Below are 12094 nucleotides of genomic sequence, written 5' to 3'. Positions count from 1 at the left end.
TATTGCTGTGGTTCTCTGGGTACTAAAGGACCAGGAGTCATGAGTCCCTGCCTTCCAGGAATGTGCTCCCAACCTGTAACTTCTGTTTTTAAAAGCTTTATTCTGACTGGAATCGCACTTCAGCTCAGGAAAAGATTAAACTACCTTTTTATTGACTTAAAAGTCACTGTAGCATTCAAAGTAAGGACTATAAAACATGCTTTGGAAATGTTTATTCAGTTGCAATAATACAATTAATTGAAACGGTAATATTATTTCCCTAGCGCCTTGAAATGTTCACAAACCAACATTTTTTGGTTTATCTTATTGGATTTCATGTCCTAAAGGGATTTTTTCCAGATCTTGCAATGAAGTTAATTTTAGCCTCTCCAGCTAAATGAATCAAGAAGCACTGTCAGTGCAAGAGCCGAATAGAAACATCATGAAATCGTTTGGACAGGGAAAATGAAGATGCGCTGGAAAAAGTCTTGGCATATACAAAACCAAATCTTTTTCTCCAGCAGCAGAGCTCTACTCTAAGCCATGTGAAGCCTGTGGATTTTGGAAGGGAAGTCAAGACATGAGTCGAAGCTGACTCTCCACCCCTCAAATTCCTGTGTGAAATGCCAGGTGAGCCAGCAGCTGATCTGACCTCAGTTCAAATGCCAGAGGTTTGTAAAGGGCTGTGGGGAGGTTGCCAGTCTGGGGTAGAAGCTGGAATGCAGTGCCCTACCACCTCCAAATCCCTCCAGTCTGGTTCCCAGCTGCTTCTCTGAGAAAGAAGCACAGCAGCTCTGAAGTCAGATCTGCAACACCTACCTACACACTTGAATGGCTCGGCCACACAGGAGCCAGCCTCCTGGCTCATGTCAATGTACTGGGGATTCCTTCACCAAGTTCCTTCTACACAGCAAAAATACAAATAGCAAAGTGAAATGTATGTCTATTGGTTTTACTTTTTGGAAAGTTCATATCCAAAACACCATTCATTCCTTGACTTTGAAGCACACCTTTCACATAGATGTTTGTGCAAAGTGGGTGAAATCACTGGGGTTGTATTCATTCATGCAAAAGAATTAGGTCCCCCAGAGGAAGACTCACACCTACATGCAGATTTGCACTGATTAAACTACTGGTGTCAACCTAAAATGATGCAGTTGAGCTGAACTGAGCACCAGAGTAGACACTCTTGCTCTCTTACTGACTTCAGCTAAACTGAACACAATGCAAAATACAAAGCAGAGCACTTAGACTGAAAGAGTACAATGAGGTTTGCACTGCTTCAACAGAATTGGTGTGGGTCCACACACAAACATGCAAGTATCAAAGTTATGAACAAAGTATTGCTGTTTGGTTTTCCCAGGTGGCAGTCCTTACAGGGACCACACACTAGTCTGTGGGATGTATCGGTGCAATGGTCCCAGATTAAGGGCTGACCTTGCTAGAACAAGAATTCTTTGCAGCACAAGTAATAAGCTACATAAAACAAAGGACATCCTTACCAGTGAACCGTTTCTTTCCAGCAATATCGTATTCTGACACAGGGCCAGTGCCAACAACGCTCATCTCTGGATAGAGAACTTCAAATTCTGTCCCTGTAGAAGCAGTGGTGGTGGTGACAGTGGTGGTGGTTGGTGGCAAAGTGCTCTCAAAAAACTCGTAGTCTTCAGAGGAAACAGAAGACAAAAATGTTAGCTTGCTTCGTGTTATTTTGGCTCAACTATGAGAAGGGAAACATTTCTGTCAGCAGCCACAGTCCCAAAGGAGTGCCACGCACCCTGTCGCGCACTCCTTCAGGGCCTCTAAGTCAGCGCCAGTCACACCTCAGCTTTGCAACAGTCCTTGCCTTAGGATACTTGTGTTGTTGATTTAGATCTTGCTCACACAGGTAAAAAGGGTGACAATAAACAAATGTATTCATACAGCAATATCTTGAATGCACTCTGTCTGCCACCTCCCCTTACAATCCTCAAAGAAAGACAACACAGTAAATGAATCCCTGGCCACAGCGCTCAGATGCCAAAGGAAGGAGATAACAAATTGAAAAAATGGCCTTTTAAGAAAACTCTGTGTTATTGTGCTAAAATGCTAGAGCTGGTTCGTACTGCTCTTAAACCTTCCTGCAACTTAGGTGCGTGGAGTCTTGTACTTGCCATTCGTGGTCCCATTAAGGCCATGAGGGAAGGCAAACTTGCACATGTGAATCTCCTGATATTCAGTCCTCCCTGATATTTGGTCCCATTAAATTCAGTGCTCTTTGAAAAGCTACTGCGCTACCAGACTGACACACAAAATGATGTGAAAGAAGCCCGTGACATCCCTACCGTGTCCTTTTACAGGCTGTGGGACTCTGCTCATGACTTTGAGTGTTTTCTGCTTAAACTGCTAAAACATTTGTTTTCTGCAGGTGACCTGCCCCTAAGGGGAGGCCTGGCAAAAGACCTGCGCACTGAGGACATTCCGCTTTCATGGGGATGTAAGAAAGATGGGATGCAGGACTTGTGCAGTTTTTAGTTCATCCCCTCCTCCCCACATTCTTAGTTGGCCTCTGTATGAAGCGGTCAGAATATAAAGCAAAAAAGTCTATGATACCTTCCTCTCAGTTGCTGCACTCTATTTTTAAATGCCTTTTTTGTTGTTGGTGGTGGTTTGCCTTAAGATCCCAGCACTACATCCACAAAGAAAAAAAAGTTTATTATTCCAGAATCATAAATTCTACAAAAAAGCTAACATTAGAACACTCTGAGTTTAACAGAGGTCTGTATTTATCTGCTTTAATATGTGGTGGGAATCTGAGGATTAGAAGCAGCAGAACATCAGAAGTTGGTGATGGTAGAAAGTGAATGCTAGTTCCAGGAACCGATAATCTGCATTCCCTGTGCAAACAATGCTGGGACTTGAGGCTTCCTCTTCAGCTAAGTTCTTTGTGTCCTGAATCATAATTTCAGGATGGCATGAACATAACTGTAAAAATCTTTCCCTCTTCTCCTTTTATGTGATTTCAAATATCTTTAATTGAAATTCCACATAAATTCAGCAGATTATTTTATATGTAAGTGATCTCATTCAGCATGAGCATGTTTGAGTCTAAATGCAAAGTACACATCAAGAAAAAGATGAAATAATATATTCACAGTGCTGTGGAGTACGAAAAGCTCACTAAGGTATTTCAAGTTTCCAGGGCTCAGACAATATTTTGATTTTCTATTTTAGAAGAGTTCATTGACTTCAACTGGGCTGGAGTTAGAAGTTGTACCAGGGAAAGTAAGTCTAAGATTGAAGCAGTGACTGTATGACCCAGCTCTAAGCATAATTTATTTCCACAATACATTCATGTTAGACAGCAGGACTGATAGAAAGGGACCTTCCTGTCCAGAAACAGTTGCCTTTGCACCCTTGAACTTCACATGTGATGTGGGACTCCGGAAAGATTTTCCAGCTCACCATTGCTTGCTTAAGCTCCCATTCACCAGCTTGCCCCCTCGAGCCCAATTCTAAAGAAAAAAGAGGGAAAAAAAACCAACCCCAAACACGCCACTTGCAAAATACTTTTACAGTTAAACAGTACCATCATCATATATCACATAGGCCTCTGTCGTCACTGTCACATCTGAATCCAGTCCTGAGAACGTATCTACTGAGGGAGAAAGAAAAAAATGCTGTAAGAATTCAATAGTCTCATCCCCACTCTCGAGTAAAATACTTCTGGGATAAAATTTAAAATAAAAATCTTCAGCCAGTTGATTTGTAAAGAAATAAAACAACTGCTTCAGATAACAGTCACAGTCCATTCTGCATGTTTAGAATAACAGCTGAATAGCTAAGTGCAGTAGTCAGGAGCTTTGCTGAGGGAAAATGGGTTCAGGGTTGCTACTCAAAACTGAGAGTAATGTACCTTCCAGGAGCTCTGCCCTGGCCCTGGGAGCTCTGGAGCAAAGGCAGCTGCCAGCAACCAGGTAATGCTCAGGTCAGGGTTTAACAACATTTAACGTCTCAGGAGCCGCAAATGTGAGAAATTTATATGCGAAAAAACAACCAAGCAATTCAAATAAACTGAAAACTTCTACTCAAATATTTTTGTAGAGAAATAAAAATCAAACAACCCACAGAGCATGACATTTACACACTGTGTCTCTGCTAGCAAATAATGCAGCCTAAAAATGAATGGACTTGGAGAATGAAGTAACTGGTGCAGGATCTCCCAGAGTTTTACTTTACACTAGCTCCAGTCTGGTCCTGTGGACTGAATGCCCATCAGAGTTTGGGGCACATACATGCCATCCTGCAGCACTGTTTCTGCTTTAGCTTTATCCAACAGGAATTCAGTTTGTGCACAGTGCGATTGATTCACAATACAAATGAAAGCATGGCAAGAGGAGATGCTTACAAGGTGCACATCAAAAACACTCTCCCGACCCACCCCAAAACCCAATGCAAATGCACCCACAGACTTCCCAGATGCCTGCTCCTATGTATTATCTCAATATCTCTGCAGTCATGTATCCGGCACCAGATACAACCAGGTGCAACCACCGAGTACCTCATCTTGTGAATCCTAGAGGCTTCCCCACACATTCTGAGAGATGCATTTCTCCACAAGTTGTTCAGGGAAGCCAAAGAGGACACAAAGCTCAGATTAGCCATGAAAAGCAATGCAAACAAAGCAAAAGCATCGTACTTGCACTGCAAGTACAATTAAAAGTCTTTGATGAAATGCTGGGCCTGGGGAAAGGCCAGTGTGTGACCAATGACAAGAGAAAGACAGCTTTGACCTCGGGATACTACACAGAAACTGATAGTGTTCCTGTAACACTTGATATGGAAACAACAACGTTATTTTTACTAAATCAGTAAAACAATGCAAAACTTCAACAGCCAATGTCAAATAGTCCACCAATACAATCTGAATTATACATTTTAATTTTGCAGGGTTTTTAAGTTTAGAATCAATGTTTATTGTACAAGACTGACTTTTTCTACTACCACAAGTATCTTTTAAATACATAATAGTGATTTTAATGCCAAAATAAATTTAGGAAATTGGTTAATTCTTGTCAGACTTTCGCATAGCAAAATCTGACATTTTCTCATGGTAGATTTCTGCAGCTGCTCTACAGAAGATCTTCCACTTGGAAGCCACTTGACTTCTCTGAAGGTAGTCAGTGACAAAGTAGATCCTTTGTTGAATTCTGCAGATTTTCTCACCACAGTTGGTCAGTATCAACCAACATTTACAATGTATGCACTTATCTTTGACTACATTCAAGTAAACAAGAGGCTCAGATATACAAAATTTAAGTCCTTCAGAGGTAGATTTCAACTTCACACCTACTAGCTAGTCAGCCTTTTGCCTATGTACAATCCAGCATAAACAAATTTTATTTTCAATTTTTGTGCTTGTTCAGTCTCTTCTGCTTTATTTTCTGTGCTTCTTTAGCAATAGCTGTGTCATGGAGATGATGGAGGTACTTTCCAAAAGTATATTTATAATTTGCTTTATAGTTTTCTCCACATACACCTGCTGAAGTTCTCCAGAATGCTCCATCGCCCTTCACTGCAGCTCTTCCATGAACTCTGCCAGTATCAGATGAGGCCAAACCTTGCTATGACCACTTGCTGTAGTCTTTTGGCATCTGTAAGGACAGCGGACTGTGCAACCATCACTTAATTTTATCACACGTTCCTTGTGAGTTCATAAAAGAAGTTTAGCTGATTTCACTGACAAATCATGCTTGTGTGGCCAAAGTCCTTCTTGAAAGCTAAAGACTGCTGAATCTAGTGAAATGTTGACAATAAATTCTGCTGGGTCAAGCAAAAATCCTTCCAGAGAGTAAGAGAATTTGCCAAAGCTTAAGTAGAACATTTGGCAGTGGGTTTTGGCACTCGCAGCCCCACGCTGTTTGGGAGTAAAGCACTTAGCAACAAAACATCAGGCTTTGGCAGAATAAGTATTTCATTTAATGATCTGGAGTATTTTCCAGACTCACATTAAAGGGAAAGACAACATAAAAATATGATTTGGAAATGGTTAAGGGAAAACTGCATTAAATGCTTTTGATAGTTCAGGTAGTAGTTGTTTCTCCCTCTTGAAATTGACACTGCACTTGTTGAACAAAAGCAGCCATCATTAGATAAATGCCACAAAGATACCTTCTTTTCAACCAAGTTTCTCTGTGGAACTAGCAGGTTGAGGCAGGTCACCAGGATTTTTAAAAAAAAAAAAAAAAGCATCAAGAAAATCCTCATAATTACTCTTCAGAGAACTTTCATAATTGCCAGGTAGGGACTAATTAATATTGCTTAAGCTATATAGCAGGTAAGAAGTAGAAATCCAGCACCATCTTGTCCTTTCAGTCTGTCACTGTGATGCATTTGCAGACATCCTGTCGAAATGCCAGACAGTTCAGGAATGACTTAAGGGCCATTCTCACTGAACACGCAGCCACTGTAGAAAACCAGTTTTCATTCATGCCTCTAACAAAGTTCAAGGATTCAGCAAGCCCATCCAGTAGAAGGCAAAAAACCCAAGCAGAATGTTTTTAAATGTTAATAAAATCACATGAAAATTCCCAAGCCCATAACTCTGCTAAAAATAATACCGCAAAGCTTTTTGTTGTTCAGCTTCTGGAGCCTATGCTCAGATTAAGTCCAGATATATTTCATTAACTCTTATTGCTCTTATAACATGTATTCTCAGAAGAGGTCATTCAGGTATCAAATAGCACAGGCCAAAGAGAGGAAACATTATAGGATATAAGCAATATTTAAGGTAAGCAAAAGGAGCTAGTCGGAGTGGAAGAGACTCTTAACTCTACCAAAAAATCATGGTCCCCTTTAGGCAGCTTTGAAATTACCAGGGTGACTATATATACCAATATTGTAACACTTTTGTGAATATAATTAAGAACACTGAGAGCACCAAAGGGAAAACCAAAAAATCTTCAAAGAAATATTTAGCAATGATGGTCATTTTTATATACAAATGTTTGTGTGTGTACACATCCATGCATATGTACATATGCAATCACACTTCTATAAGTACACACTGTCAAACACGAGGCTAATTGTTAGATAAATATTAACACTATAAATCATTGTAATTCCATCCGTACAAGACACTAACATCTCTGACTCATTGCTTAGCCAGGGTAGCTGGAAAGGGAATTTTCAGTCTTCTGCTTCTGAGATCCTTTCCAAGGATGCCATCCTTAGACTCACTGTGAGTTGCTGAAGCCACAACTTTGCATATTTCTGCACTCTTCAAAGCAATAGTTCAGCTTCCTAGGCCATGGTTACATGACCTACTTGTAAATCTACTTTTGCTTCAGAGATACAGGTATATGGGGGAAAGGTAATGGGGTTTAATTACCCATTAAAATGGGCTGCTGCAGTTGGCAGATGTCTGACTGACAACCTGTTGTTTAGGCTATGGCCGTGCTCCTACTGCCTACTTGTAGAATGAGCAGGGATTACCTACAAATTGAAAGGGTAAGGACTATCATGGTGCTCTCTGATCTGGTTTTACAAAATAAGCAGCTAACTGGTTTGCAATGCAACATTCAGGTGATGAAAGGGTAAAACATGGTACAAACACGCTCAGTACCCAAAGACTCCAGTGCATTTATATTTGTTTACTTTGGATTTCAGTTTGGCACCACATCCTAAGCTTGTATAGCTGCAACAGGGAAATAATGACATGCACCGACACTGCAGATGAGAAACAAATTGGTGTACAACTCTCTGCCTTATCTGTGCCTAGCCAGGGTTGTCTTTTCCCAGTTTCATCTGTGCTCTACTACATTCCTGCTGGACAATCTCTATCTCCAAGGGCTGGCGAGAGAACAAGAATCTCATTTTGCAAGAGCTGTTTCCACCATGGCTCAAAAGAGAGATTTTTCAGAATTTATTGTGAGAAATGAACACACAATAGGCAAAATATATAGTTCCTTCAGGTCCTTCCCTGGCCTGAACTGGAGTGAGGACTTCCTTACACATGAGTGCTTTGACCATGAAACTGCTGCCTGTACTTGTGCTGATGTGTACGAATATATGTGACAAGACTGGATCCAACGCAAGGTATAAATTTTGCTGAAATCAACATATTTCCACAAAAAACTACAGTGCCAGAGAAGGCTGACGTTTTCTAATGAAAAAACATTTAATGCCCAAGCCCTTCCTCAGCTGCTCTAATCTCAGCTCACACCTTAACACATGGACCAAAATCTCGACGCAGATTCTTTTCTGCTTTACATTTGTGTAACTGCGCAGTACAAGCAGCACAACCAAAGAAGTTCAAGCAGCACAAAAGGAAGTTACCTTCTGCATTGCACTCTGGCTGGCCATCGAACCCCAACAGCAAGTTGCCCTCATCATCATACTGTGCATAGGTGCCTGGAGGACAGGTTGGGAGCGGTTTCTCAGTGGGTGGTTCAGTGGTGGTTGGCTCAGGAGTGGTGGTAGTAGTTGTAGCAACAGTTGTTGTAGTGGTCGTAGTAGTTGTCGTGGTAGTTGTTGGGGGTATTGTTGTAGTAGTAGTTGAGGGAGTGGTTGTTTTCTTAATCATTTCAAGACCAATCAGAGGTTTCCCTCCAAGGCTTATTATCGGTTTATCTTGAGCACTCGCTACAGGCTTACTAAATCTGCCATGTCCAAACAAAGGTATTCCATCAGGACTCACCATTGGGGCACCCTTTTCATCTAGGAGGGAAGAAAGAAAACAAAAAAAATCTCACAATGAATCTATTTCAGGCTTATAGCATGGTATTTATCAACAGTAGATACCACAAGAGCACTGAGAGTGTGACTACAGCTTCCTGTAACTAAGCTGACAGAGAAGGTGGTTGTTATCTAGGAAAGAGCCATGGCTAAGGAGTCTGGAAAATGGTTCTGAAGAACCTCAGATACTTCCCACTTCTTGGGAAGACTGCAGGGAGGTTTCACTTCAGAATCACAATGTGCAAATGGTGTCTGTATTTAATCTAAGTCAGTCTCGTAACTGCTGATGAAAGGTATAATGAACCCATATTCTACTCCCTAATGTCAAATGTGCAAGGAAAAACTGGGATGAGCTGGTGAGATGCTGTCACTGCAGATAAACTTTTGTGCCAAATTCTGGGTACTGCAAATATTCATGGTAACCAGGTTAACAGCAAGCACTCAGTTTGTATTCAAGAGATCTATACAGCTGGACTGATATGCAAACAGCAGTGTCTTCACAGATCACACACAGGTTTTTTTACTATTTATGATCAGTTTCAGAAGGAAAAATAAAATAATCACATACATATGGCTGGTACAGTGCTAGCGGTGGACAATAATTACTTCTGTGTATACAAAGATATAAACAAGCACCAATCCTTATTCTGGCTCAGTTCTGCAGTCCTTTCTAAGGCTGATACAAGCGAGATGGACTTGGGCGATTCCTGCTGCCTCTAACTCCAGAGCCCCACAGGATGCCCCAAAGCCTGCCCAGGTCCTGCAATGTGCTGACTGCCTGATGGAGACCTGATGTACAAGCAACTCCAAATGGCTTGCGTGGGACTTAGGGATACCTGAAGCATTCAACAGCTCAAAGACTTGTACTATGTGCAGAAGAAGTTTAGATTTTTTTCTGTAAGAAGGAAGCTGTCACTTACCAACAATTGTACGTCCATCCCCTCCTAATTTCACTCGGAGAGGGTTGCCTTGGGAATCTTGGAGGTATTTTCCTTCCACATTTAACACTAGCCCTCGGTCAAGATCTACAATCTAAAAGCAATAGATGGACTCAAGTTTAGCTAACATGAGAGGAGCTGAAATGAAATTTCACAGCAACAGAAATCCTGAGGAAATTCAGATGTAAACTGTGATGTTCAGGAACACCTACAATGCCCACGGACATTTAAAAGTGAGTCACCAATTGTGTAATAATCACTGAAAAATTACTCCTGAAGAAAGCAAATCCCCAGGACCTGGGGTCCAGAGTCGCAGAACAACCATATTCATATTTCCTACTGTAGCTTTCACATGCAAAGGAGCAACTCCCCTGATTTTCTTGGGCTGTGCAACTCCTAAGGTGGATCCCTGCAATACTGATTTGAGTATGACCCTGAGCACTTTTAAAGATGGGGTTTAAAAGTATGTCTACTACTTAAAAAAATTTTTAAAAAAGGAAAAAATAAACTATTTCATTTAGATTGAAACAGCAGTGAAAACAAAGTAGCTAAGATTTAAATTGGGGTAGGAGACTGAAGAAAAGCCTCTGTCTCATAAAACAAATCTGTTTGAGCGCTTGGATTGAATTCAAGAGGTAACTGCAGTTAAAGTGCAGTATTTGTTGCTATTTCAACGCCAAATAGCTGAATTGTATGCTGTTTTAACCTGAGGTAACAGACACAGAGCCACAGAACACAAAAAAGCAAAAGCTGTTAAGTGTTGGGAGGATACTGGGAAGAAGACGTGAGCAGCAGTTCCAGGCTGACGAGACAGACTTACATTTGGTACTGGGGAAAAGGCTGCAGCAGGAGGGACAGTAGATCATGAGATCAGTCTCTGAAGGCCTCCAGGCCTCAGATATTGACATATATTCTTTTGCTTTGCAAGGTATCCAGCCTGCTTTCAGCAATGCCCTCCTCTCGTTGGGTAGAGAGAGACGCCCCATGGCCTCCCAAGGACCTTTCTAGCCCACCTTCTGGAGTCTATTTGAAGGACTTTGGGCATGCTTTTCAAAATGTCTCCCTTGAATGTGACATACCTGATGCACCTTTTTATGTTCCTCTAGCGTAAATAGCAAGATTGAAGTGGCCATAAAATAAATGTCTTTATGTGTCATGCAGCAAGTGAGCAGCTCTACTGATGCAAGGGAGGTTGGTCACAGCCTCGTCCTGCACAGTGTTTAGGCAAACGCACAGGAAACACCAGTTTCTTCCCTGCGTTGATTGGTTGTAAACTCATTGGACAGGATTTTAAAATACAAGGTCTGGGCTTGTAGGCACCTAGTGGGGTTTTCCTATCAACAGCGTCTGAGCTCTTCTGAAGATACCACTGGAAACATGTCTGTATGAACAGCAAAATGCTTAAAGATACCTATGTATGTTCATTTAAAGCATCGTGACACTTACATAGTAACCTTACATTTTTATACTCTTGCTCACGAGCTTCTCCCTGGATCATGAGTCTGGGGGAAGCATTGATGAACATGCCTTTGACAGCAGCTGTCCCAGGCAGTCCCCACACACTGCCCAGCAGACAAGCCCCGAGTCACTGGGGAGATGAAGTCCCACTGACTCTGAGGAAAAAAAGTTTCATTAAATCTGTGGGAGTAATACTATACTTGAAAATTCTAGCCATCAGTCTTTATATCAGACATTTTAAATGCTCAAATAATGAAATGAAGAATTTGTCATGAGATTTCAATGGAACAGTGGAAACTAGATCACTAGGTATAACCTCACTTTACAGCTTCACTGACTGAGAGAACTGTTCTCCTCTCTTAATGAAAATGTAAGTATAATACAATAAAAGGCCAAAGCATCTTGAATTCAGAGAGAAGGTCACCCTACCCACTTTGTTCCTTGAGGGCCATTGATCACTCTTTGTCCACTTAGTTTTCCGTTATTACCAGGTAGTACTTTTCCATTTCCATTTCCATTTTTCGTTGTAAGATTAGGTCTGCCATTGTAACCTGAAACAGAAAACACCCTATCCTGAAGGAAGCTGTGCATATTACAAACCACATTTCAAAATGCAAAGAAATGCATTTTCTGACTGATCTGGAGAGCAGAAAGAGCCTTCACCACACTCGGCAAGCCAGGCATTTAATTTCTGCTTGGAACAACTGCTGTGACAGTGTCAGATCCCTGCAGCTGACACAGGCATCTGAAATAGTTTCTTCTGAAGAGGTTAAACACTCATGGTTTGTTTCTATCATGTTTATTTGGTTTCTTTATTCCCTCTTGTTTTTTTAGTAAAGCAGGGCAACATTTCTAAACAGCACTTCAGCCATTAAAATGTTTGTGATCTTCATAAACATTTGAGGAGTGGGGTGAGGGAAGAAACCGTTATTAAACAGAACCACTTGTTCAGTCCTATCCTTATACAAAGCTGTAGTGATGAACTGAAAGGAGAAGGGATGGGA

General features: G+C 41.2%; 1 protein-coding gene across 2 annotated transcripts in view; it reads right to left on the bottom strand.

Annotated features, from left to right (window-relative positions):
* The window catches only part of FNDC1 (fibronectin type III domain containing 1), a 69298-nt gene that overhangs the window by 17019 nt on the left and 40185 nt on the right, over window positions 1-12094 (bottom strand). Inside the window, exons 9-13 of one of the 2 annotated variants that reach the window (XM_065632029.1) lie at window positions 11520-11641; window positions 9615-9726; window positions 8296-8676; window positions 3548-3616; window positions 1482-1643 (exon numbers count right to left, since the gene is read on the bottom strand). In XM_065632029.1, coding sequence (XP_065488101.1) covers window positions 1482-1643; window positions 3548-3616; window positions 8296-8676; window positions 9615-9726; window positions 11520-11641 — 846 coding nt within the window. The remainder of the gene's footprint in view (window positions 1-1481; window positions 1644-3547; window positions 3617-8295; window positions 8677-9614; window positions 9727-11519; window positions 11642-12094) is intronic. The other variant, XM_065632030.1, reaches the window with a different exon arrangement.

Source organism: Caloenas nicobarica, chromosome 3 (assembly GCF_036013445.1).
Source record: "Caloenas nicobarica isolate bCalNic1 chromosome 3, bCalNic1.hap1, whole genome shotgun sequence".
Taxonomy (NCBI): domain Eukaryota; kingdom Metazoa; phylum Chordata; class Aves; order Columbiformes; family Columbidae; genus Caloenas; species Caloenas nicobarica.
The sequence above is the reverse complement of the archived record's forward strand: the minus strand, read 5'-3'. Positions and strand labels throughout refer to the sequence as shown.